The sequence below is a fragment of the Puma concolor genome, chromosome E1, assembly GCF_028749965.1.
Source record: "Puma concolor isolate L17-30 chromosome E1, mPumCon1.1.hap2, whole genome shotgun sequence".
NCBI lineage: Eukaryota > Metazoa > Chordata > Mammalia > Carnivora > Felidae > Puma > Puma concolor.
In genome coordinates, this window is record NC_141680.1 from 36,960,130 (window position 1) to 36,985,850 (window position 25,721).

General features: G+C 60.8%; 1 protein-coding gene across 2 annotated transcripts; it reads left to right on the plus strand.

Moving 5' to 3' along the window:
- The first annotated feature begins 1,188 nt into the window (after positions 1-1,188).
- On the plus strand, positions 1,189-18,711 carry COL1A1 (collagen type I alpha 1 chain). 2 transcript variants are annotated; one of them, XM_086687016.1, is made up of 51 exons: positions 1,189-1,409; positions 2,948-3,142; positions 3,234-3,268; positions 3,384-3,419; positions 3,507-3,608; positions 4,417-4,488; positions 4,742-4,786; positions 4,948-5,001; positions 5,196-5,249; positions 5,761-5,814; positions 5,935-5,988; positions 6,300-6,353; positions 6,437-6,481; positions 6,597-6,650; positions 6,769-6,813; positions 6,977-7,030; positions 7,257-7,355; positions 7,438-7,482; positions 7,580-7,678; positions 7,804-7,857; positions 7,984-8,091; positions 8,172-8,225; positions 8,498-8,596; positions 8,755-8,808; positions 8,898-8,996; positions 9,584-9,637; positions 9,861-9,914; positions 10,020-10,073; positions 10,175-10,228; positions 10,674-10,718; positions 10,804-10,902; positions 11,426-11,533; positions 11,969-12,076; positions 12,284-12,337; positions 12,538-12,591; positions 12,804-12,911; positions 13,006-13,059; positions 13,180-13,233; positions 13,369-13,530; positions 13,614-13,721; positions 13,880-13,987; positions 14,095-14,148; positions 14,256-14,363; positions 14,745-14,798; positions 14,913-15,020; positions 15,332-15,385; positions 15,670-15,777; positions 15,870-16,152; positions 16,319-16,509; positions 16,772-17,014; positions 17,132-18,711. In XM_086687016.1, the coding sequence occupies exons 1-51, from the start codon at positions 1,316-1,318 to the stop codon at positions 17,276-17,278; spliced, it is 4,386 nt and encodes a 1,461-aa protein (XP_086543142.1). In that variant the 5' UTR covers positions 1,189-1,315; the 3' UTR covers positions 17,279-18,711. The 2 variants fall into 2 exon arrangements, with proteins under 2 accessions (XP_086543142.1, XP_086543143.1); XM_086687017.1 differs by lacking the exons at positions 8,898-8,996; positions 9,584-9,637; positions 9,861-9,914; ... (6 more) ...; positions 12,284-12,337; positions 12,538-12,591 and having other exon boundaries at positions 1,190-1,409; positions 8,755-8,797; positions 12,865-12,911.
- The last annotated feature ends 7,010 nt before the right edge of the window (positions 18,712-25,721 follow it).

Below are 25,721 nucleotides of genomic sequence, written 5' to 3' on the forward strand. Positions count from 1 at the left end.
GGTTTTCAGGAAAGAGGGACAGCAGTGGGAAACATCTTCTAAAATAAAGTCATCAACCTCCCCTTCAATTCCATCCTGAGCCCCCAAAGCCTAGTCCCCCCCCAGACACCCAAATTCTCCCTCTGTCCCCAACCTCAAGTCCAGGTACAAGCAGTGAGCGGCTTTCCGCAGTTCCCGAAGGAGCACCCTCTCTCTGACCCAGTGCCTTCCACCCAAGTCTTCCGCTATGCTGTGTACGGGGGTCTCTAACCAGGCTCTGGCTGCAGCCTGGGCGGACCCCCAGAGGACCCTTTTCTAGGTCACTAGTGATCTTGGCGCTCCCATGCAAACCCACTCGCCTGGGCGTAAAAGAGTCCCAGCAACTTCCCACGACCACTCGGCTGCCCGGCCACTTAACCACCAAGCCTCCTTCTGGAGAGACCACGCAGTCAAATTTCTCATCCAGTGCCTCAGCCTCCCCACCCCATCCTCTCTCAGTCACGCCTCGGGTTTGGGGGAGAGCGTTCCAGGCTTCCATCCTGAAGCCTCAAGCATGGCAGAATTGACATCCTCAAGATAAACCCCTTCTGGCCAACAACCCCCCCCCCCCCCCGCCAAGTATCTGATTCTTAATGTCTGCAAAGGAATCTCTAACGTGTTCCCCAAATATGCCTAAGCTTCATATCCCAGCCACACCAGAAGACACCCCTAAACGGGCACATCTTTTAGAGGGAGAACCTGGTCTCTTCCTACCCATCCCTAGCTGTGGCGGGACAGGTCAGGAAGGCGAATGAGGCATGGCCAGGACGGCCCTCTCCCAATCACCCCCAGTCCTTCCACCTCGGGAAGGCTCCCCTGCCAGCCCTTCAGTTCCAGATCCCCCAGACGGAGGGATCCCAGGAAGAAAGCCCAAGGGGGCCCCAGACCCAGTCTTTAGCCCGCACTGTACTGAGGACCTAGCCGTCCCTCCGCAGCAGCACCTCTGGCCCAGCCTGGGCTGGGGGGCTGGGGAGGCAGCCCTTCGAAGGGGGAAATGCGTGGTGGACTCCCTTCCCCGTCCTCCCCTCCCCCTCTCCCTTCCAACTCCCAAATTGGGGGCCGGGCCAGGCAGCTCTGATTGGCTGGGGGGCGGGCGGCCGGCTCCCCCTCTCCCAGGGACCGAGTTCCTCCCCGCACTCCGTCAGGATGGTATAAAAAGGGCCCGGGCCAGTCGTCGGAGCAGACGGGAGTTTCTCCTCGGGGTCGGAGCAGGAGGCACGCGGAGTGTGAGGCCACGCATGAGCGGACGCTAACCCCCACCCCAGCCGCAAAGAGTCTACATGTCTAGGGTCTAGACATGTTCAGCTTTGTGGACCTCCGGCTCCTGCTCCTCTTAGCGGCCACCGCCCTCCTGACGCACGGCCAAGAGGAGGGCCAAGAAGAAGAAGACAGTAAGTCGCAAACTTTTGGGGAGTCCAAGGCTACTTGGTACCTCGCCCTGCGCTCTGTCCCGGGGGTCCGCGACTTAAACTAAGACTCGGGATGCTCCGGAGACTCAGGGACGGAAGGGAGATGGCGAGGGCTCTTCCTGGGCGCCCCGGGAGAGAAGGCAGTGTACCCTGGGTGGGGGGTGTAGAGGAACGCGCCCCCCCCCCGCCCCGCCGGTAGTGAGAGGGGAGAATGGAGCGCCACCCGAGTTGGCACAGGAGGGAGTCCCGGGCTCGCTCTGTGGAGCACCACGGGGGAAATGGGGGTCTGCGCGCCGGGTGAGGGGAAAGTACGTCGGAGATGGGATGGGGGGCGCCGTGCTGGGAATTTGGAGCCCGAGATGTAAAAGGGATCAGGAAGGCTTGGGATGATTCATAAGGAAAGATTGTTTGCCCTCTCTGCAGGCTAGACAGTGTTCCTGGGGCTGCGGGGGTGCTGGGCTGAGGGGGGAGGGGGCGCGGAGAGTGGGCGGGTTGGAGGACGAGAAACTTTGGCGCGGAGTTGACAGGGCGGGGTCCCTGCGCCCTCTGCTGATCCGCACGGAGCTCCGCGCCTCCCCTTCCAGCGCTTCCCCGCGCAGGGGCTGCGTGGAGTGGACGGGCGCTATTGCCGGTTGTGGACCCCGCCTCTAGACCTGGAAAATAAAACTGGGCACCCGGTAGCCTCAGTCTCTGAAAGAAGTGGCCGAGCCGAGGCAATTGCTTAGTGTTGCCCGCCACCTAGTGGCTGTCTGGGTAGACGCTCGCGCGGTGGGCGTGGTTAGCTAACTTCGTTACTATCTGCGGACTTTTTGGTTCTTTGGTCAAGGAGTGACCCAGAGGTCCTGGCTAGGTTTAGGAAACGGGGGTTGTCCCGAGAGAGGGCTTTTGAGATGTCTGGGGGCTGGAGGGTGGGGTGTATCCTACTTTGGAGGTATAATTCAAGTCTCTGGGCGGGACCTCAGGCCAATAGGCCCCGCCCCATCCTCCTGGCGCCGCCCACGCCATCCCACCTGCCCCGGGATGGGCGGAATGGGGGCTGGACCTCCCTTCTCTCCTCCTACCCGTCCCCGCCCCCGTCTCCACCCAAACCACTCCCCAGGAGCCTGCCCTCTGGTTGGGGCCCCTCTTGTTCTCCTCCCCAGTCCCCCAACTCCCCTCCCCCACCCAATGGCTTTTTATTTCACTTGGCTTCAGCGCCGATGGGCTGGGGTTGGAGTTGGAAGCAACTCCGGCCTAAAGCTTTGTTTAAATTCCTGAGAACTGGAAAGAGTTATAGCCGCCCTGGCCGGGCGCCTCGGCGCTGTCACCGGCCCTGATGAGGAGCAGATGAGCTTTTAAGGATTTGGGGAAAGGGTTGGGGGGCGGGGCGGTGGTGAAGGAGGCGGCGGGAAATGGAAAATCTAAATGTGTCTCTAAGACAAACGGGAAAGGAGGGTAGGGCTGGGGGTCCCTGGAGCCCCGAGGTGGGGGGGGGGGGTTCGAGCGCCGCTGACAGCCCCTCCTTTCCCCTCTTGCCCCAGTCCCACCAGTCACCTGCGTACAGAACGGCCTCAGGTACTATGACCGAGATGTTTGGAAACCCGAGGCCTGCCGGATCTGTGTCTGCGACAACGGCAACGTGTTGTGCGATGACGTGATCTGCGACGAAACCAAGAACTGCCCCGGCGCTCATGTCCCCCCGGGCGAGTGCTGCCCCGTCTGCCCCGACGGCGAGGGTACGGCGAGGGGCCTGGGGCTGGGGGAGGGCGGGGCCGCCGGGAGCACCCGGTGCAACCCCGCCGCTCACCCGCGTGTCTTCTCCCCTAGCGTCACCTACCGGCCAAGAAACCACAGGAGTCGAGGTAATCCTCTGCCCTCGACTTTTGCCTCCCCCCCTCGCCCCCCGCCCCAGAGTCCTCAAGCGCCTCCCTTCTCTAACTCGACTTCTTTTGCTTCTTCTCCCCCCTTACCCCATAGGGACCCAAAGGAGACACTGGCCCCCGAGGCCCAAGGGTAAGCATTGCGCTCTCTGCTGTCGGGGCTGGAGGTGGGCGTGGCTCCAGGCCTGCGCTCACCGCCGCCCGCCCTCTCCCGCTGCAGGGACCTGCCGGCCCCCCTGGCCGCGACGGCATCCCTGGACAGCCTGGACTTCCTGGACCCCCCGGCCCTCCCGGACCCCCCGGACCCCCTGGCCTCGGAGGAGTAAGTGAAGATTCAACACACTCCTGGCAGGCCGGCCCTGAGTGCTCCCCTCACCTCCTGTTCTTTGGTTTTTTGTGTGTTTTTGGCAGATGGCATACTTTGTATTTTGAAATGGTTCCAAACTTACAGAAGAGCTTCAAGAATAGTGCCAAGAACTCTCACATACCCTTCGCAGTTTGTCACATTTGCTTTGTCAGTCTCTATGTATACATATAATCGTCGTTATTTTTCTTTCTGAACCATTTGTTCCAGAATCAGTTGTTGATGTTGTGTCCTTTTGCTCCAAACTACTTTAGCTTTGGTTGTATTTCCCGAGAACAAGAACTTTCTCTTACGTGACCGTTGTAGAGTGATTACATTTCAGAACGTTAACACTGATACATAACTATGATCTGAATATACAGTCCCTATCCAAATTTCACCAATATCCCAATAATACCCTCTGTGGCATCTTTTTTCTGGATCTGGGATTATAAATTGCATTTAATTGTCATAGCTCTTCGGTTTCCTTTACTCTGGAACATTCCTCAGACTTCCTTTGCCTTTCATGACCCTGGAGTTTTTTGAAGAAGCCAGTTGCTTCGTAAAGGCCAATTATTTTAGTGGCCCTCAGCTCAGGTTGGCCGAATGTGTCCCCATAATTGGAGTTGGGCCATGCCTTCTGGGCAGGAATATCTCACAAGTGATGTTGTTGACCCTCTTAGTGCATCAAGCCAGGAGGCATATGTCAATATCCCATTGTCAGTGATGTTTTTGCCTCTCAACTCACTGATTTCTCATGCCCTCTCCTCTCTCTTGTTTCTTCTAGAACTTTGCTCCCCAAATGTCTTACGGCTACGATGAGAAGTCAGCTGGAGGAATCTCTGTGCCTGGCCCCATGGTGAGCCACTGGGGTGCAGAGATGACAGAAGAGGAGCCCGTGGGAATCTAGACAGGATGGGCCAGTGGTGGTTTATGGGGGAATTTCAGAGGTGGTTTCAGAGGTGGTTTATAGTGGAAATTCAGAGAGGATGCCAGACGAGTGGGAACACTCCAACAGGAGGAACCCCTGGAAGACAGCAAGATCACACCCATGTTGCACCTTCCTACAGAGGTATCAACATGGCCGCTCTTTTTTTTTCCCCCTTCTGTAGGGTCCTTCTGGTCCTCGTGGTCTCCCTGGTCCCCCTGGTGCACCTGTAAGTATCCAGGATATCATCACACACCACCCTGGGCTTTGGTCTTTCGAAGGGAGGATGGGGATGAGGGCAGGTCAGGTGCTCTGAGAGATCTCTTGGTGAGATGGGGAAAGACTGACAGGGACCTGTCCTAACTGAATCCCTCTTTCCTTGTCCTCCAGGGTCCCCAAGGTTTCCAAGGCCCCCCTGGTGAGCCCGGCGAGCCTGGAGCTTCAGTAAGTGCCACCCCCCCCAAGTTGTACTCTATCCAAATACTCCCTCTACAAACATGTGGATTGTCCTATTGAAGGACTCCTCCACCCCTGCCATCTGAAGTCTTCCTTGACTCCTCCTTCCAATCCCAGCCTCCCCCTTCTTTTTTTCCCCTTATCCTGGTCATTCTAATCTCCTTTCTTCCTGTTTCCTCTAGGGTCCCATGGGTCCCCGTGGTCCCCCTGGTCCCCCTGGCAAGAACGGAGATGACGTAAGTAACCCAGGCAAGATGATCCCATCTAGCCCCCAATGCCTCCATGGGCTAGGTTCCTGTAATCTCCACTCCAGTGCCCCACCACCTTTGAAGGTGATACCCAGAGAAAGGAGGCCAAGTTCTCCCTGATGCATGGGACTGCCCTTGAACAATGATCTTCACCCTTTATGGGATGTTCCCCCTTTCCCCAGTGGAGGTGACTGACCCTCCTCTCATCCCAGCCACTTCAAAGCAATCCCCAACACTGTCCCTCGGGGTGAATGACTTCCTTAGGCTTGACTGCCCTGGGCACCTCAGATTTGCTCTCCCTATACAAAAATAAACAGAAATTCCCTCGGAGGGACTCAAAATTCACCAAGCAAGGATTTCACTGTAGATTTAAGCTGCGCTCTAAATCCAAAGACAAGATTCTGGGCTCCTAAACCTGACCTTCAACAATGCCAAGAAAATTCAGACCTTCCACACGTTTCCAAGGCATGGGCATCATGGCCTTTTCTCTCCCTCTCAGGGTGAAGCTGGAAAGCCTGGTCGTCCTGGTGAGCGTGGGCCTCCTGGACCTCAGGTGAGCAGGAATGCGTGGCCGGCCCTGGACGTCGCCACAGGGGGGCTCCACTTGGGCACTGGGTCCACAGTGGCGTCTTCTAATGGCCCTGCCTTTCTCCTCCTTTTCTTTTCTCTCCAGGGTGCCCGGGGATTGCCTGGAACTGCTGGCCTTCCTGGAATGAAGGGACACAGAGTAAGTCCCCTTTGTAGCACCCCACCATCCTACCCCTTCCCCCAAAGGATCCTCCTGTGGGTGTCGAGGTGGGGTGGCAGCTACAGAAGTCCCAAGGGATAGAGAGTAGACATCCAAAAGAACTTCCCTCCATTGGGAAAGAAATCTCCATAGGATTGGGTGAGATCTTGGGCCAGTTGGGGTCTAGTCTAGTGCAGAGACAGGGGGATGGCTGTGGTGACCCCCTGAGGCACCTTGCCAGGTCAACATGAGGGCCAAGGTGGTCCACCTCTTCCAGCAGCACTCACCTTGGCCCTTCTTCCCTATCTTAGGGTTTCAGTGGTTTGGATGGTGCCAAGGGAGATGCTGGTCCTGCTGGTCCCAAGGTAAGAGGATGCCTGAGTATCCAGGGCCCCCACCACCCAGTCCCACCACGAACAAATTCCTAACTTCATTCTCTGTTCTCTAGGGTGAGCCTGGTAGCCCCGGTGAAAATGGAGCTCCTGGCCAGATGGTGAGTGTGTCCAGTTCTAGAAGGAAGAGATGGAACAGGGTAGAGGGGCGAGATGGGATTTGGGGGGAAGAGTGTGTCTCTGATCTCACTCGGCTTTCCTGGCTTTTGTCGTCAGGGTCCCCGTGGTCTGCCTGGTGAGAGAGGACGCCCCGGAGCCCCTGGCCCTGCTGTAAGTCCTCTTGGCCCCTTGGGGGGATCCCGGGGCACTGGAAGGGGTTCCTGAGGGGTTGCGGGGACCCGCCAGCACTCGGTGCACGTGACTGGGGCCACCCCTCTCTCTCCCGCAGGGTGCTCGTGGAAATGACGGTGCTACCGGTGCCGCCGGCCCCCCTGTGAGTACAGCCCCCGGGTCTCTGTGCCTGGGAACCCCGAGGGCTCCTGGGGCTCCCACCGGGGGCGGGCCCCATGGCCACGAATCCCAGGACCTCTTCTGCCGCCTGGTGTGACTCACAGTGGCCATTTTCCTTCTCACTAACGGCTCCATTTCATTCACAGGGTCCCACTGGCCCCGCTGGTCCTCCCGGCTTCCCTGGTGCTGTTGGTGCTAAGGTGAGATCCCTGCCCCCGCTCTGAGCCCAGCACCCACAGGCCAAGGGATGGGCGCCTCCCTGCTCTCCAAACCCGGAGAAGCCCATGCCCCAGCACCTTTGTCCTCAGGTCCTCTTCTGTGATCTTGGAGTCCTAATTCCTGCTCTCCTGTCCCTGCCCTCCACCCTCACCTCCCGGCGTCCAAAGACACGCTTGGGCTCCTGACCTGTCCTTGTCTCCTACCCAGGGTGAAGCCGGTCCCCAAGGAGCCCGTGGCTCTGAAGGTCCCCAGGGTGTGCGTGGCGAGCCCGGCCCCCCCGGCCCTGCTGGTGCTGCTGGCCCTGCTGTAAGTGCTCCTCAGTGCCCCTGTGCCACCCCCCAATTCAGAGTCCTCTCCTGTCACTCACCCTCCTCTCTCCGGGCCACAGGGAAACCCCGGTGCTGACGGACAGCCTGGTGCCAAAGGTGCCAACGTGAGTATCCTGCAGCTTTCAGAGCCGCCCCCGGCACCCCCCTCCCCCCTGCCCCACGCACTCCGCTCCGGGGCTCAACCTGTTCTGCCTCCCACAGGGCGCTCCTGGGATTGCTGGCGCTCCTGGCTTCCCTGGTGCCCGAGGCCCCTCTGGACCCCAGGGCCCCAGCGGCCCTCCCGGTCCCAAGGGTAACAGTGTAAGTATCACTCTCTCACTTGTGTCCACCCGCGCGCCGGCTCCGTCCGGCGTGGCCCCGCCTGAGAAGCGTGAGGATGCGAATCAGCCCCCCTCCCCCCCCCCATCTCTTTTTCCCTCCCACAGGGCGAACCTGGTGCCCCCGGCAACAAAGGAGACACTGGCGCCAAGGGAGAGCCCGTAAGTCCCCTCGCCCGCCCCCCACAGCTCAGCCCATCTGCCCCCGGGGAACCCCGGGAGGACGGGAGGGGGCCCCCGGGTCAGCCCCTCACCGCGGGCCCTCCCCTCGTCTCTGCCCCTCTCCAGGGCCCCACTGGTATCCAAGGCCCCCCTGGCCCCGCTGGGGAAGAAGGAAAGCGAGGAGCCCGAGGCGAACCCGGCCCCACTGGCCTGCCCGGACCCCCTGGCGAGCGCGTGAGTGTCCCCTTCTTCGCCCCCAAGGCCAGCCCGGTGCCCCCCGTGTCAGAGCTCACTGGCCTCTTCTCCTCCTGCAGGGCGGACCCGGTAGCCGTGGCTTCCCTGGCGCAGATGGTGTGGCTGGTCCCAAGGTAACTTCTCTTCATGGCTGGGGTGCTGGCCCTGCTCCGTGGACATCACCTGCCCCTCCCCATGTAGTCACCCCCACCCCACTCCTGCCCCCATCAGTGCTCCGCGCCGTGGCCGCGCACTCTCTCTTCACACTCGGCTTCGTCTTGACCTTCCCCCTGCCACCGTCTTAGCCACCTGACCCTGCCCCACCAGAGGAATAAGAGGCCGGCCCGTGGTAAAAAAGAAGCCGAGACTCGAGCCCCTAATTGTCCCTGTGACTCCCCCCGACCAGGGTCCCGCCGGTGAACGTGGTTCTCCTGGCCCTGCTGGCCCCAAAGGTTCTCCTGGTGAAGCTGGTCGCCCCGGTGAAGCTGGTCTGCCTGGTGCCAAGGTGAGCCTCCCGCCCCTCTGCCCCGCTTGCCCCGAGACCCTTGCCCTGTGTGGGGGCTGGAATGAGGCACCCGGAGCGGGACCGCGCATCTGCCCTCTGAAGGGCCTCTTGCCTCTTCTGTCACCCTCACTCACATGTCTCTGTCCCCTCTCCACTAGGGTCTGACTGGAAGCCCCGGCAGCCCTGGTCCGGATGGCAAAACTGGTCCCCCTGTAAGTACCGCTCCCCGGGGCCCCTCCCCCGCTCCCGACCGCCCACCTTCTGTCCTCGCCTCCCATCTGTGCCTTCCGTCCGTCCGTAGGGTCCCGCTGGTCAAGATGGTCGCCCCGGACCCCCAGGCCCCCCCGGTGCCCGTGGTCAGGCTGGTGTGATGGGATTCCCCGGGCCTAAAGGTGCTGCTGTGAGTATTCCTCAAGGGACGTCGCAGAGCCAGGGACAGGCACTCCCGGGAGATGAAAGGCCTGGGCGCCAGTCCCAGCTTTGCCGCTGGCTTGCTGTGTGGCCTCAGGCCGCTCACTGCCCCTCTCTGGGCCTCAGTCTCCTTATCCATAAAAACGAGAGACTGATCCTGGCTCCACTACCATTGCTCTATCCTTGGAAACAAGCATTGTTGGGGCCCCCCCTGTGCCCCCCCACGGGGTAGAATGGGCCTTTTATAAGATAGGCACCCCCAAATCTTGGTGGGTTCTTTGAAAAATAGGTCCCAGAGGAGGTGAAAGCCCTTTGCAAACAGGTCACCGTAGGCATATGGCGGTGAGAAGGAAAGGGGGACGGGGGGACAGCAGCCTGAAGGGGCATGTGGTCTCAGAGGGAAGAGGCCTCAGGGAGACACCAAGGGACCAGCAGAAAAAGCCAGCAAAGCGTTTCCCCAGGCCCAGAGCTGGGCGAGAAGAAAACCCCTAAAAGAACCACTCAGGGTAAACAGGAAGGACCCAGGGGACCCGTGTTCCCACTTAAGCCCCCTTAACTCCCTGTCTTTGCCCGTAGGGAGAGCCTGGCAAAGCAGGAGAACGAGGTGTCCCTGGGCCCCCTGGCGCTGTTGTAAGTATCGCCCTATGGTCCCCTGTCCCCTTCCTGCCCCTGCTCGTGACACGTCCCCTCCCCTGCAGGAGGGGCGCAGAAGGCCACAGCCATCACCAGGGCATCAGAGGCCCCCCAACGGGGTCTGCCCTGTCCCCCCACCCCCTCCCCGGTACCCCACCTGCCCTGCTCCCTCTGTCGGCTGCCCTCCTCACCTCCCTGATCCTTTGCTCTCTCCCCACAGGGTCCTGCTGGCAAAGATGGAGAAGCTGGAGCTCAGGGACCCCCCGGCCCTGCCGTAAGTGTCCCTAAGAGACAGCCTGGGGAGGCTGCACTGTGGAGATACCCCCCCACCCCTTTTCTCCTGGGTCTTCTGGTGACCGCAGCGTTCTCTCTGTGACAGGGCCCCGCTGGTGAGAGAGGCGAACAGGGCCCTGCTGGCTCTCCCGGATTCCAGGTGAGGCCTCAAGGCTGGCCGGGGGTTAAGGTATGGGCTCCCCTTTGTCCTTTTTCAGATTCTAATCCCACCCCCTCCCCTCCCCCATTTCCCACCTCCAGGGTCTTCCTGGCCCCGCGGGTCCTCCCGGGGAAGCAGGCAAACCTGGCGAACAGGTAAGAGGTAGCAGGTGGGGAATGCGGGGCATTTAGAGGGAGAGGTCAGTCCTCCCGGCTGATCAGATAACCCTCGGCTAGGATCAAGGTTAGACCCCCTCCCCAGAGGACTTCCTTCATGAAGGGAGCCACACAGAGGGAAGCTGGGCGCTGCACAGCAGCATGATACGATCTAGAAGTTTCCGCATGGCTGCCAGTCTGGACGACTTTTTTTTAGAGCTGCAGGGATACCTCTGACTCTCCCTCAGCCCAGAGTTTGAAGAGAGGGCCGTCTTTGACACATCCCCAGGAGAAGTAGAGAAAGCATCCCAGTTCAGGTCGTGAGAAGGGGCTGGTCTCTAACGACAGACCCCAAGGGCCAGCCCCCAGGAGGAGAACAGGAATGCTTTCTAATGGGGAGGGCAGGAGGGGGGGTGCTCACTGTCTGTCCCTCCCTCCCCCTCAGGGTGTTCCTGGAGATCTTGGTGCCCCCGGCCCCTCTGGAGCCAGAGTAAGTAGCACTGTTCCCGCCAAGATGCCCTACGCCTGGCCCTGTCTTTCGAGCAGCCATCACGTGCCCTGTCCTTCTTTTCCAGGGCGAGAGAGGTTTCCCTGGTGAACGCGGTGTGCAAGGTCCCCCCGGTCCTGCCGGTCCTCGGGGAGCCAACGGTGCCCCTGGCAATGATGGTGCTAAGGTGAGGCCAGCACGGGGACCGGGTCTAGCCCCTCTCGAGGCAGGGGCGCCTGGCCATGGCCAAAGCCACCTAGATGTGGGGGAGGGCTGGGAGGGGGACAAAACTGGGTGGGGTCCCTCAGCAGCCTGAAGTTCCAGGCTGGGAGCCTTTCCTCTTCTTTTTTTTTTTTTTTTTAATTTTTTTTTTTCAACGTTTATTTATTTTTGGGACAGAGAGAGACAGAGCATGAACGGGGGAGGGGCAGAGAGAGAGGGAGACACAGAATCGGAAACAGGCTCCAGGCTCTGAGCCATCAGCCCAGCGCCTGACGCGGGGCTCGAACTCACGGACCGCGAGATCGTGACCTGGCTGAAGTCGGACGCTTAACCGACTGCGCCACCCAGGCGCCCCGAGCCTTTCCTCTTCTTAGCCGGCTCATCTTTATCCTCGGAAGCAAGCCTGGGAGATCTCACGAGGGCGCTCGGGGCTGTGACCCACTCCTGGGACCCCAAAGCTCATGGCCGTCCTCTCGGTTGTCACCTAGGGTGATGCTGGTGCCCCCGGAGCCCCCGGTAGCCAGGGCGCTCCTGGCCTTCAGGGAATGCCTGGTGAACGAGGTGCAGCTGGCCTTCCTGGCCCTAAGGGTGACAGAGTAAGTCCCACAGTCCCACACCTCCTCCCCTGATCCATGTAGGGTTCCCATCTCTGTCTCCCTCTACTTTGGATGCTTCAGCCTCCCTCTTTACCCTCCCTGGGGTCTTTCCCTCTTCCCTTAATCCTCCCTTCTTCCCTTCTGGCCTCTTCACTGATAAATCCTCCACCAGCTATGCAGGCTCTTCCCTCCCCCTGAATTACCACGGTAACGGGAAGCAGGGTGGCCTCCTGGATGGGGGAATCCCTTATTCATCCCTCCACACAAGGCATGGGCCTCTTAACCTAGGTTCCACCAGGCTCCCCTGAAAGATCTCGAGTCCCGAGCACAGGTCGGGGCAGGGCAGAGCTGGGGAGGAGTGGAAGCCGGTAGCAGGATGCTATGGGTCACCTCCCTGCCCCCGCCGGAAGTCTCAGGCCTTCCCTGTGTCTTTAGGGCGATGCCGGTCCCAAAGGTGCTGATGGTTCTCCTGGCAAAGATGGTGTCCGTGGCCTGACTGGCCCCATTGGTCCTCCTGGCCCCGCTGGTGCCCCCGGTGACAAGGTGAGGTGGCCCCACCATCTTCCCTAACACACAGCTTCTCCGGCGAACCTGGGCGTGATTCCGGCCTGGGGGAGGGAGGTCCTGCCATTCTGAGCTGGTGACCTGAAGGTGGGAGGTTCCAGAAAGGAGGGGAGACTCTCCCGGGGTCATCTGCTGGGGGCGCTTAGAGCGCGCAGCTGACCTGCGCCTCTTGTCCCTCCCTCTCAGGGTGAAGCTGGTCCCAGCGGCCCCGCTGGTCCCACTGGAGCTCGTGGCGCCCCCGTAAGTACCGAAGACCCACACGCCGCCCGCCCGTCTGCTTCACCCTTCCCGGCCCTCTTTCTGTGCCTTGTCCGCCTTCACTCTCACCTGCTCTGGGCCCTGGGGCATGCTCCTCAGGGCCCCGCTTCCCCTCCTGCCTGCGCGTCCACCCCGCCTCCCCCAGGTCAGAGCCCCTCTCAGTCCGCCTCCTTTTCTTCTAGGGAGACCGTGGTGAGCCTGGTCCCCCCGGCCCTGCTGGCTTCGCTGGCCCCCCTGTGAGTACCAAGACCCCCATCGTTTCCTATCACCGCCTGGGACCCGGGACCTCGGGTGACTGCATAAGGACAGAGGCGTGGAGAGGGGACAGTGTCCCGTTCAAGCATCTTTGTGCCTGGACTTACCGCCCTTCCCCAGCCCCGCGGAACCGCCCAGTTCCCCACGCTGCCCCATCCCCCTCCTCCGCTCACCACACCCCTTCCTCCCCCAGGGTGCTGATGGCCAACCTGGTGCTAAAGGCGAGCCCGGAGACGCTGGTGCTAAAGGCGATGCTGGTCCCCCTGGTCCCGCTGGCCCCACTGGACCCCCCGGCCCCATCGTGAGTGTCCCACCCTCTGAGCCCCGAGCCGCAGGCGGGCCTGGGCCTGGGTCTGGGCCTGGCCCAGTCTTCATGGCTCTGTGCTCTCCTACAGGGCAACGTTGGTGCTCCTGGACCCAAAGGTGCTCGAGGCAGTGCCGGTCCCCCTGTGAGTATCGCCCTCGGTGCCTCCGCTGGGGCTGTCACTCCAACCTGGGTTCAGAGATGGGGGTGCTGCGCCAGGTGAGGGGGCTGCTGTCCTCCTGACTCCTTTGTCCTCTCCTGCCAGGGTGCTACTGGTTTCCCTGGTGCTGCTGGCCGAGTCGGTCCTCCCGGCCCCTCTGTAAGTATCTGTGGAGGTGACTCCATTGCTCGGGGAGTGGGGGACAGGCTGTCGGGAGGGTGGCGGGCCCATCTCAGGCCTCAGCGGCGCTCCGGAATCCACCGGAACCTGACGGCCCCTCTTCTCCCCGTCCAGGGAAACGCTGGACCCCCTGGCCCTCCCGGCCCTGTCGGCAAAGAAGGCGGCAAAGGCCCCCGCGGTGAGACTGGCCCCGCTGGGCGTCCCGGGGAAGTCGGTCCCCCTGGTCCCCCCGGCCCTGCTGGTGAGAAAGGATCTCCTGGTGCTGACGGACCTGCTGTAAGTGCTCCGGAGGGGCCCCGGGGTGGGGGCCGCGCTCCCGGGGCCCTGCAAGGCGCCTCACCTTCATCGCCCTCCCGCAGGGTGCTCCCGGCACTCCCGGACCTCAAGGCATTGCTGGACAGCGTGGCGTGGTTGGCCTGCCCGGTCAGCGAGGAGAAAGAGGCTTCCCTGGTCTTCCCGGCCCCTCTGTGAGTGCCCTCCTCGCCTTGGGGGATCCCGAGAAGGACCATCACGGGGCTTGGAGGCTGCAGGGGATGGGGGGGGGGGTGCTGGGGCCAGACAGGACAGGTGTGGTAGCCGAGCTCCCCCCAGCCCATCTCTGGCCTGACTCCTTCTTCTCCTTCAGGGTGAACCTGGAAAACAAGGTCCTTCTGGACCAAGTGGTGAACGTGGCCCCCCTGGTCCCATGGGCCCCCCTGGATTGGCTGGACCCCCTGGCGAGTCTGGACGTGAGGTGAGCGGTCGCCAGCCCCACACCCGCGCCCTCAGCATGGCCATTTTGGCCTCTGCCTGAGCCTGACTTCCTCTGGCTGACACTCACCTCGAGCTCTCTCTCCGCAGGGATCTCCTGGTGCTGAAGGCTCCCCTGGACGAGATGGTTCTCCCGGCCCCAAGGTAAGGTGGCTGCATCCCAGGGCCCCAGCCCCACCTGCCACTCCCCTGCCCCAGCCTAGCCCCTTGAGCTGGGACTGATTCATAGCCCCCTCCCCTCCCCTTCCCAGGGTGACCGTGGTGAGACCGGCCCTGCTGGCCCCCCTGGTGCTCCTGGCGCTCCTGGTGCCCCTGGTCCCGTCGGCCCCGCTGGCAAGAATGGCGACCGCGGTGAGACTGTAAGTAGCCAGGCCCCGGGGACTCTCTGGGCCTGCCTACGGGCCCGCAGATGGACATCTGGCTTCACCTAGGCTGGGGGAGGAGAGGAGGTCTTACACGACGTCGGGGCCCCTGGCCTTCCTGAGAAAACTGAGCCACAGCTCAGTCCCGAGGCCCCTCCCCCAGGCAGTACCACCCTTATTCCCCCGGGGGATGGGGTTCGTCCCCAGGTGCCTGCCCCAGCTCACGTGAAGCCTGAATTCACATGAAGGTTCATGTGGGGCTCGGGAGGGATGGGCACGGCGGGGAAGGGTGTGAGGAAGGGTGGATGTGGCCGAGGGGTGGTTTCGTCCCGCAGCTCAGGCTGTAGCAGGATCTAACACACTCTTCACTCTCCCCAGGGTCCCGCTGGTCCCGCCGGCCCCATCGGCCCCGTCGGTGCTCGTGGTCCCGCTGTAAGTGCCCTGCTCTGGCCCTCGTGTCCTCAGAACCCGGCCCAGAGGTGGGCTATGCCCGACTCGGTGCTGACGGATCTTCCGCCTGACAGCCTGTCCTCTCCTCTCTCCTAGGGACCCCAAGGCCCCCGTGGTGACAAGGGTGAGACAGGCGAACAGGGTGACAGAGGCATAAAGGGTCACCGTGGCTTCTCCGGTCTCCAGGGTCCCCCTGGCCCTCCCGTGAGTATGCTCGGCACCCCTCCAGCCCCCAGCTGCCATTGAGCCCTGACGCACAATGAGGGGCGATTTTGCCTCAGTTTCCCCTCTTGATAGTCATTTTCACTCCTCCCTAGCGGGGACCGGGGTCTGAAGAGTTACGGGCATTTCCAAGGGCCTTCTGAGACGGCGAAGCTCACAAAGAGGGGTCGTGGGAGGCGTCTTAGCCTATGGACACCTTGGGACTAGACGTCCAGAATAACGAGGCGGGAGGCAGGTTGCTGACCGCATGTGACCCCCACTGAGCTTGCGTCGCCTTTGCATCTGTCCTTCAGGGCTCTCCTGGTGAACAAGGTCCTTCCGGAGCTTCTGGTCCTGCTGGTCCCCGAGTAAGTCACGCCTCTGTCTATCTTCTCCTGCTGGGACCCAAGCCCAGGCTCCCTTCAGGGCCCTCTGCCTGGTATACAGGTGTCCCTGCCTCTCTGCAGAAGGGTCTGGGGGCAGGGGTCGGGAGAAGAAGGGTCCTGGACAGTCTTGCCCGACTGTAGGAATGGCCGATGATGAGGTCGTGGAACCAGAGGCAGGCAGGGAGGGTGGTGGGTTTCTCCGAAGAGTTGGGCTGGTGGTCCTGTGCTTTTTGGCAGGCTTTCTCCAACCACCTTCCCCTTTGCAGGGTCCCCCCGGCGCTGCTGGCTCTCCTGGCAAAGATGGACTCAACGGTCTCCCAGGCCCCATCGGCCCCCCTGGTCCTCGTGGTCGCACTGGTGACGCTGGCCCTGTTGTACGTGGCCCCTCAGCCCGTCTGCCCGTGGCCCTCCAGCCCCATGGGCGCTCGGACCCTGGTAATCCCGACTCCTCTCCCTTTCTGTGCAGGGTCCCCCCGGCCCTCCTGGACCCCCCGGTCCTCCCGGTCCTCCCAGCGGTGGTTTCGACTTCAGCTTCCTGCCCCAGCCACCTCAAGAGAAGGCTCACGATGGCGGCCGCTACTACCGGGCCGATGATGCCAACGTGGTCCGTGACCGTGACCTCGAGGTGGACACCACCCTCAAGAGCCTGAGCCAGCAGATCGAGAACATCCGGAGCCCCGAAGGCAGCCGCAAGAACCCTGCCCGCACCTGCCGCGACCTCAAGATGTGCCACTCCGACTGGAAGAGCGGTGAGGGCCTGCCCCAGCTGTGCCCTTCCTCTTCCTCCTCCTCCTCTTCCTTCCCCCGTCCTCCTCCTCCTGCCAGCACGGGCCCGAGCCCTGAGGGGCCCAGGGGCCCATGTGTGTCCCCGCTGCCGTACCTCCCCTGACTCCATCCTGCTTGGTCCCACTGCAGGAGAATACTGGATCGATCCCAACCAAGGCTGCAACCTGGATGCCATCAAGGTCTTCTGCAACATGGAGACAGGTGAGACCTGCGTGTACCCCACTCAGCCCCACGTGGCCCAGAAGAACTGGTACATCAGCAAGAACCCCAAGGACAAGAGGCACGTCTGGTATGGCGAGAGCATGACCGACGGATTCCAGGTGAGGAAGTTGGCCCTGGAGCCACTCTCACAAGATGGGGCGGGAGGGGAGGTCCGCGCCGGGCTAGGGGCAGACGGAGCTGGGTAGGGAGGCTGGAGTCCTGGGTCCCCGATGCTGGCTCAGACATCCGATGCCCATGCATGATGCCACTTCTGGATGGGGGAGGGGTCCGCTGGGACGCCGTCGGAGGACTCCAGGGAGGGAGGCCAGGACTAGAGGCTCCATCGTGGTCACTCACCCGCTTCTCCTCCTCCCCCCGCAGTTCGAGTATGGTGGCCAGGGCTCCGATCCCGCCGATGTGGCCATCCAGCTGACGTTCCTGCGCCTGATGTCCACCGAGGCATCCCAGAACATCACCTACCACTGCAAGAACAGCGTGGCCTACATGGACCAGCAGACTGGCAACCTCAAGAAGGCCCTGCTCCTCCAGGGCTCCAACGAGATCGAGATCCGGGCCGAGGGCAACAGCCGCTTCACCTACAGCGTCACCTACGACGGCTGCACGGTAAGTCCCTGGCCGGGCCCCTCTCCGGGCTCTGGCTTTCCTGGCAGGCCACACTTCCGTCACCCCCTTACTCCCACCTGGTGACACCCCTCTCCCGTTGTCTCCCCTTCACCCCAGAGTCACACCGGAAACTGGGGCAAGACAGTGATCGAATACAAAACCACCAAGACCTCCCGCTTGCCCATCATCGATGTGGCCCCATTGGACGTTGGCGCCCCAGACCAGGAATTCGGCATCGACATTGGCCCTGCCTGCTTCCTGTAAACTCCCTCCCACCCAACCTGGCTCCCTCCCACCCAACCCACTCGCCCCTGACCCTGGAAACAGACAAACAACCCAAACTGAACCCCCCAAAAAGCCAAAAAATGGGAGACAATTTCACATGGACTTTGGAAAATATTTTTTTCCTTTGCATTCATCTCTCCAACTTAGTTTTTATCTTTGACCAACCGAACATGACCAAAAACCAAAAAGCACATTCAACCTTACCAAAAAAAAAAAAAAAAAAAAAGAATAAATAAATAACTTTTTAAAAAAGGAAGCTTGGTCCACTTGCTTGAAGACCCATATGGGGGTAAGTCCTTTTCTGCCCGTTGGGCTTATGATACCCCAACACTGCCCTTTCTGCTCCTTTCTCCATCCCTCCTTGGGGCCTCCCCTCCACCGCTCCCCAAATCTAAGTCTCCCCAAAAAAGACACAGGAAACAATGCATTGTCTGCCCAGCAACCAAAGGCAATGCTAAAACACCCAAGTGACCCCCGCCCCACACTCCCAGCCCACTCCCCTCACCCAGCAACCCCCAAACCCTGGGGGGACCTGAGGTTCGCAGACTACCAAAGAAGCCTCACCATCTGGCGTCCCCGTGGCTCCAGCAACATACCCCTTCGTTTTTGAGGGGGCATGCGGGGGGACCACTGGCCCCTCGCTGCCTGCCTGCCGGGTCTGGAAGAAAGTCAGGAGGGGCCACGACAGAGCGGAAGGAAACATCGGATTCATTCGGGGACACGTGTCAATCCCCCGTGCGACAGGGCTGGGCGGGAGAGACTGCTCTGTTCCGCGTGTAATTGTGTTGCTGAAGGACTACCTCTTCGTGTCTTTCTGTGTCACCGGGGCAACCGCGTGGGGGCGGGGATGGGGGCAGGGTGGGAGGGGGCTCCCCATTTTATATCAAAGGTGCTACATCTCTGTGATGGGGTGGGGTGGGGAAGGAATCACTGGTGCTAAAGAAGTCGAGACGCCCCACCCCCCAGGCCAGCAAATGTTCCTTTTTGTTCAAAGTCTTTTTTTATTCTTTGGTTTTTTTTTTTTTTTTTTTTTTTTTTTCCTTGCGGATGGGGACTTGTGAATTTTCTAAAGGTGCTATTTAACTTGGGGGGGAGAGAGCGTCGCAGCTTTGCGCGCTCCTTTCCACCCCCTCTCCACCCCGCTGGCCGCCTCTCTCTCTCCACCTCTCTCTCTCTCTCTTTCTCTCTCTCTGGAAGCCCTCCTCGTCAGCTGCACCCCATCCTCACCGCCTCTCTGTCCTGTGTCCTCTCTCTGGGTTCCAGAGCACAACTTCCCAAAGCACAAAGCAGTTTTTTTTCCCCCTAGGGGTGGGAGGAAGCAAGATTCTGTACCTATTTTGTATGTGTATAATAATTTGAGATGTTTTTAATTATTTTGATTGCTGGAATAAAGCATGTGGAAATGACCCAAACATATCGGTAGTGGCCTCCTAATTTCCTGCCTTGGAGTCTGGGGAGGGGAGACCTGGGGAAGGGGCTTTGGCGGGGGTGGGGGAGGTTGGGGGATGGGCTCTCCTGTTTCTTGCCCCTTCCCTCCTCCTCCTCATCTAGCACCCTCCACGGGGGGGGGGGGGGGCTCCCCCTGCCTCTTGCCTTTCTTATGCCTTAACCCTTCGCCCCCCTCGCCTCCACTCATGCAGGCTTCTTGCTATACAGGCAACCCCCCCAACAGGCGCCTCCCTTCAGATCCCTGGCCACCCAAACCTCAGGCCCACCCTCCACCAACACCATCAACTCCGCCGGGCACCCTGCAGGCTTGGGGGGTTGCGGAAGGCACGGCCCACAGGGCACTAGGAGGCCCACATGTGGCTGAGGGAGGTGGGACCGGTGGGGAGTACCTGGGAGCCCCTCATCTGGCCTCCCCTTCCTCCTGCTCACTCTGAGTCCCCCCCCTCCCCCATAGGAGCAACAAGCAGGCCAGCTGAGGAGAGTCCCTGAGCCTGTCCTGAGGGCCTGTGAGGAGAGAGAGGAAGGGCTCCTGCTCCAGGGTTCCCCCGGGGAAGGAGGCAGGGAGCCTCCCCAGGGCCTTCGGAGAGCTGCCCTGCCGTCAAGGCACTGACAAGGTGCTGTCCTGAAGGCAACAGGTGCTGACCTTTCTGAGCATGGGTTCCTCTTGGCCCTCTAAGTCCTTGTAACACCTGGGTGCAGGGTGGCCTGGCAGGTCATTGTGCGCAGGCCCCTGCCTCCTGCCCATTCCTTATCCTTTTTTTAAAAAAACTCTTGCTTCCTTTTCCTCCTTCTTCTCTCTCTTTTCCCTTTGCTCTCACCCTCTGCCTGCCCCTCCCTGCCTGCTGGTGAACCTGAGGCCCCTGGAAGGAAGGTGACTGGTCAGCTCCCCAGTCTCAGGGAAGGGGGACGGCCGTGAGCAGTCACAGGGACACAGAGGTATCCAGAGGGTCAGAAGTCTGGAGCAGACTCGGCACCCAGAGACTTGGAGACCGGGAGAAATTGAAGCTGTGCCCCACCCAGCCACCCAAGGTCTCAGGGCCGATACCTCAAAGGCAGGAAAGGCCCAAGTCCCTCCCTCGGGTCTCAGAAAAATGGACAAGTCTACAGAGCCCATCGCCTGCTTACTAATGCCATCGCTGTCGTTAAGTGGCCGTGGTGATTAATTGTGCCTTTTAATAATTCATCATTAGCACGTCCACCACAATCTGGACAGTGTAGAAAGGGAATTAGTCTAAAGTGGTTAAGAAATCATGACACAGAAATGAAGGTTTCTTCCTATGCAAACCACCCGAGCCTCTGCGCTGATTGACGGGTGAGGCCTTGGTAACCCCCCCCTCTACCTGTGGGGAGGGGGCCTCCAAGCTGGCTCACCCAAGGCCCCACCCACCTGTCCTCACAGCCCCCTCCCTCGCCCGCACCTGTCACGCTAGCCAAAAGGGGTGACTCCAATTCTCACAGAGGCACCACACTTTCCACCTCTAGGCCTTTGTGTCTCTTCCTCTGCCTGAGCGGACAGCCCTTCTCAATGCCTGCTTAGCCCCACCGTCCAGGCCACGCTCAAACGTCTCATGTCCCCTCATTCTCCTGCCCAGCCCAGGCCCCGGTCTGCCCCCTCTCAGTTTCCCAAGCTCTCCACACCTGCAAAATTCATCTCAGCCTTACCGGCAGACACGGCCCGGCAGGGGCTGACTGAGGCCAGACATCAGGTGTGCGTGCCACATGGGGCTGGGCACCAGGGCCTGGGCCAGGGCTTTCTGCAACGAAGGACACTCTCTCTGTGCTTTCCAGTACCACAGCCACTAGCCACACGTGGCTATGGAGCCCTTGACATGTGGGTGGTGCCCCTGAGGAACTCAGTGTTAAGTTGTGCTTAACTGGGATTAATTTTTTTTTTAATTAATTTTTTTTCCAATATATGAAGTTTATTGTCAAATTGGTTTCCATATAACTGGGATTAATTTTAACAGCGACAAGGGGCCTGTGGCCACCGCATCTCCGGACGAACAAGAGAATATGCCTCTTGCTATGTATGTACAAATCCGCACATGGGGGCATGCGTGTGTGTGTGCGTGTGTGTGTGTGTGCGTGTGTGTGTCTGAGGGCACCTGAGGTGACAGCGCCCGGTAGGGCTGTGGTGGCGGGCCTGGTGTGACAGCGCTGGTGCTCCGTGCCTGGGTCACGTGGGTGCGAGGCCAGAATGTGGTTTCGGTGTGTGTGCAGGACAGGAGGAGAGGGGGACAAAGAGGCCATTGTGCCACATTCCCAAACTCAAGCCCTCCTTTCCGATGACATCACGGCTGCCCTAAATAGAGCTGCCCAGACCCGCTCCCCCAGACCCGGGCTACCCCCTGCATCGTGGTGCGGAGCCGGCCGTCCCCAGTACCGCTCCATGGGACTCACCTTTGCCTTCTCTGTGACGAGCCGGGCCACGTTGCCCTGGCTGACTTCTCAGCCGACTTCAGGTGGAAAATTCTAGAAAGGAAAGAGGCTTCGTTTGGATGTGTTATTGCTGCTGCCGCTCTCAGAACCCTGGGTCCCTTTGGTGCTGCGAGCCCACCTCCTGGCAGGATGTTTTACGACCGAAATATGGCGGATTCCCCCTCCTTTTTGGGGTCACCTCTTTACTCCTCGGCTGCCTGGGGACCTCCAAGACTTTTCTGGATGGACACGGGTGAGCGTGAGGGGGGAAGAGGCTGGGGAGGGGGCCGCTTAGCTGGAGTGTGGGAGCCTCAGGTGAGGGGGCACGTGGGGCTGTGTGTAGAATGGGAGCGAGCGTGGGGCTGCTCTCAAAACCAGAACCCACAGGGAAGGCTGCGTGGACGCCGGGAGTGTGGGCCGCTGTGTGAATGGGTGAGGTGGGTGCCACCCAGCCGTCCCAGTGTGGATGAGAGTGCGTCTCACTCTCTGGTGCCCACCCACCCATGAACACGTATGTCGGTGCTTGAAGGGGCCCTACACACGTGTGGGTGTGTTGGGGGTGGATGGGGGGCTTTTGTGGGGGGGGAACCGCTTCCCCCCACACACGACGGCAGAAGAGATGACTGTGAACTGAGAACATAAGGGTCAAGCCCTGGGGACGTGCGTGTGCCTAGGCATGACAGAGGGCACAGGAGGGCCTGCTGATGAATGGGGGCAGCTGATCAGGAAGGAGCTGGGAAAAACCAGGAGAGCTTGGGTATGGGCGAGACCATTGTCCTTGGGGGAGACCATTGTCCCAGGGCCAGCGGAGCCCTAGCACTGGTGAGCAGCTGTGTCTCTGTCCTCCTCCTGGTGTGCCTCCAGAGGGTACCAAGCAGAGCTGAGAGATGTCCACGGACCAGGAGGCAAGACCCCGGAAGAAGGATGGCCCTTATCCTTAAAGGTAAGCAGACCCTCACACACGGAGATTTCGATACCTTTTCGGAGCATGCGCACTGCCTGGAGGGAGGTGAGTCTGGCGCATGCAGGTGCTGGAGAGAGTGGGGGTTTCTCTGCCTAAGACAGTGGGAGGAAGAGGAGGACGGGGTGGGATGGGGACCAAAGCACATTTTAGAATAAGGAAGCCACATATTCAAGTTCTAGGTGACTTTACTGCTGTGGGCAGACCCCCACCACCCCCTCCCCCCGCCAACTCCTCAAGACTTTGGAAAACTCATGCATGCACAGAGGTCTGGTATAAGCCGGCGTTCTGGAGGAAGCAAGGAAAGGGGCCGAGCTCTGGGTCTGGGACGATCTGGAGTGGAGATAAAGGAAAAGCCATGAAGCCAGCGCTGCCCAGTGAAAACAGAAGGGAAGCCGCACATGTAATCTTTCGGTTTTTTGCAGCCGTCGTAAGACCACAAAAAGAAAACAGGTGACGTTAATTTTAATAACAGATTTCATGGAACCCCAATTTACCTCCACATAGCATTTCACTGGCCAGCAGATCAGCGCCAGGAAGCATGGGAATTTCAGCCTCCCGCCCCAAACTTGCAAGGGCAGCTTGAACCCTTCACAGGGTGCAGAATGTAGACCGAGCTCATGTAACCTGGGCCTTGGGGGCCAGGGGGACCCCCCGGGGCCTCTGGTGCGGGGGTGATCATGCGAGTGCTTGTATGTGATAATGTCTCTCCACTCCTGGGCGCTGCGAGATGCCAGACACTGATCGTTATCACCAATCCTCACAACGGCCCCGGGGCACTTATGATTAATGTCTTACGCGTAAACTAGCCGTCAGAGCCGAGATTTGAGTCCCGCTTGCTCTGATCCCAAGTCCCAACAACACAACACAGCCTGTAAATGGTGTGTGTGTGTGTGTGTGTGTGTGTGTGTGTGTGTGTCAAGAGAAAGGGAGACACACGCCATATGGGGACTGAGGCAGGCTGTAGGCAGGGCCCTGGGTCCCCGCCCTGGCAGAGATCCTCCTCCAGGATCGAGAGGTGGTGAGGGAACATCCAGAGGCAAGCCGTGGCGGGGCTCTGTTGAGGGTGACAGTGGAGGCCCCACACACCCATGGGTCATGGGGCTGTGCTCGCCGTGGGACTGGCGGAGCCGAGGGTGGAGCCGGGTGTGAGGCTGAGTCTCAGGGTGCGGGGGCTGGGGGGACACCGTGGCTACTTTTCTCTGGCTGTGGAGGGTTGGGCGTGACCACCGCTGGACTCTTGCCCCTCAGTGGGAAGAGAGGGGCCGAGGACTTCCACACCCTCCCCGTGTGCCGCCGAGGGGCGCCTGGGTGCGCTCACGCCATCCTCCCGGCTATTTGTCTGGGCCACTCCCTCCCAGGCCGGCAGCCAGGCTCCCGTGTGCTCCTTGGAGCCAAGATCCCAAGGCAAAGCCGGGAAGCCCAGGGGAGCGAGGGGGCTGGCCCGGGAACTCTCCCACCCCTGGCTGGTGCACAGGAAGAACACGGAGGCCTGAGCGGGCCTGGCTGCCAGGGTAGGAGCACAGAGACGGGGAGAGGACAGCCCCTGCCTCCAGGGGGGCAGGGATCAAGGACCCCAGATGGCAGGCTGGCAGCTCAGAGCCTCCAACCTGAGCAGATTTGGCACGACTCCAGGTTTCCACCGGATGAGGGGCCTCAAGGGAAAGGAGGAAATGACGCACGAGACAGAAACACTGTCTTACCAGAGGACCCATGTGGTTGGGGGTGGCCACCCCAACAGGCCTTCAGTCCGTCAACAAACGTCTACCGAGCGCCTCCCGTGTGCCGGCCCTGAGCCTCTGCCTGCCTCCGCAGATGCTTACGGGATAACTAACCAGCTAACCAACCAACCAACCAACTAACAGGTATGGGATGCCCAGCAGTGGGGGAGGAGGGGGGCCGAACATAACCATAGAAGCACTTGCAATGGCCTTGCTTACCAGCTTTGCCCAGAGAGGAGGAGTGACTTTCTTAAGAGCTCTGAGCACGCCCAGACCTGAGCATTCCTTCAGAACCTCTGCCCCGAGCACCTACTGTGTGCAGCACTTCCCCCGTCCCCAGTGGGCACCAGAATCCTGCCCTCCTGGAGCGTAGGTCTAGGGTGGGAAGCCGACCTGGAACAAGGGACCCAGACACAGCACACCGACAGGGAGGGTGCGTGGTGCGCTGGAGGCAGGGGGGCCGGAGGGGGCTCTCCGAGGAAGTAGGGGGGCTCTCTGAGGAAGGGGGGCTCTCTGAGGAGCTGCTATTTGGGCAAAGACCAAAACAAGCACAGTGAGAGCGCAGTTCCGTGGATGGGGACGGCGGGGCGGGGCGGGGGGGGGGGGGCACTGGGAGTTCCCAGCAAAGATCTTGAACAGGAGCATGTTATGAGGCAGTAGGGCTGCGGTGGGCGTGGGAAGAGCAGGGATGAGGTCAGAGGGCTGGGCAGGGCCAGCACAGCTGGTCAAGAGCGTGGATCTCACTCTCAGTGTGACCGGAAGATGTTGGAGAGTCAAAAGCAGGGGCGAGATTCCCGATCTGATCTTTCTCCTGAAAGGACGGCCCGGCTCCTGCTGGAGCTGAGGGGCTCGAGGGGCAGGGAGCCAGCGGGGGCGCTGTGCAGGGACCCCGGGAGCCAGATCCTGCTGCTGCACCGGGAAGGTCAGAGTGGAGGCCAAGAGAAGCCGATACAGGATACGCTTGAAGGTGGGGATTCCAGGGAATGAGAGAAAGGGCAGGGGGTCCAAGGGCACCCTCACCACCGCTTTGCCTGTACATTTAGGGACACCCGGACACAGTATTCACAAACCCAGGGGTCCTTGGCCCAGGAGGCACCACCATCAGACTGGGGCCCCTCCCCATCGGCCCCCAAACCCGGGCCCCTGCCTCCAGGGAAGGGAAAACCCCAAGTGCAGCGCCCCCGCCTCCACCGCCCCATGGCAGCCCCCTTCAGGGAGCGAGAGGGATGATTAAGAGTCAGCTCCAGGATAATGGGCAGATCCCAGGCCTGGTGGGATTTAGAGGCCACCGTGGCCGATGTCTTGCCCTTGTTTGGATTTTCTGGGAGACGCCACCTGGAGCCAGGGGCCTGGGACCTAGGTCACAAGTCCTTGCCCCTCTGCCATCCCTCCTTTATCTGGGTCCCCCCTCGGGTCTAGTCTCTGGCTCGTCCTCGAAAGGGAGTGGTCAGATGTGAGCCTGGATGTAGGCTCAAGATGTAGGCCTGGATGTAGGCCCCTGCAGTAGGCAGGGGCACGGTGGCCCTGCGAGGTTGTAGCCACCTGGGAAAAACCAGCTCGGGCCTCTTCCTAGCCAGCCGAGCTCTGCAGGGCCAAGCCGGTGACGCTCAGCTCAAGGATTCCAGGTCGTGCAGTGTCCTCTGGACCTCGGTCCCTGGAAAAGCCCACTAGGAAGGGGGTCATTGAGCCCGGGCATTCGGGGTCCTGTAGCTCAACCCCTTCTCTCCACATACAGACTAGGTTCCCTGGCAGCATGCGTTACAAAGGGGCTCTTCCCCTAGGGGATCTTGACAGGTAAGAGCCTCTTGCTTCCAGAACCCTTCAGCCCTCCAGAAGGCAGGGTAGAGATGGACATGCCAGGTTCTAATCCAAA

Coding starts and splice junctions, on each gene's coding strand:
- COL1A1 (XM_086687016.1), top strand. CDS start 1,316: ATGTTCAGCTTTGTGGACCTCCGGCTCCTGCTCCTCTTAGCGGCCACC. Junction 3,609..4,416: donor GACCCCCTGGCCTCGGAGGA/GTAAGTGAAGAT, acceptor TGTTTCTTCTAG/AACTTTGCTCCCCAAATGTC. Junction 5,250..5,760: donor CTGGCAAGAACGGAGATGAC/GTAAGTAACCCA, acceptor TCTCCCTCTCAG/GGTGAAGCTGGAAAGCCTGG.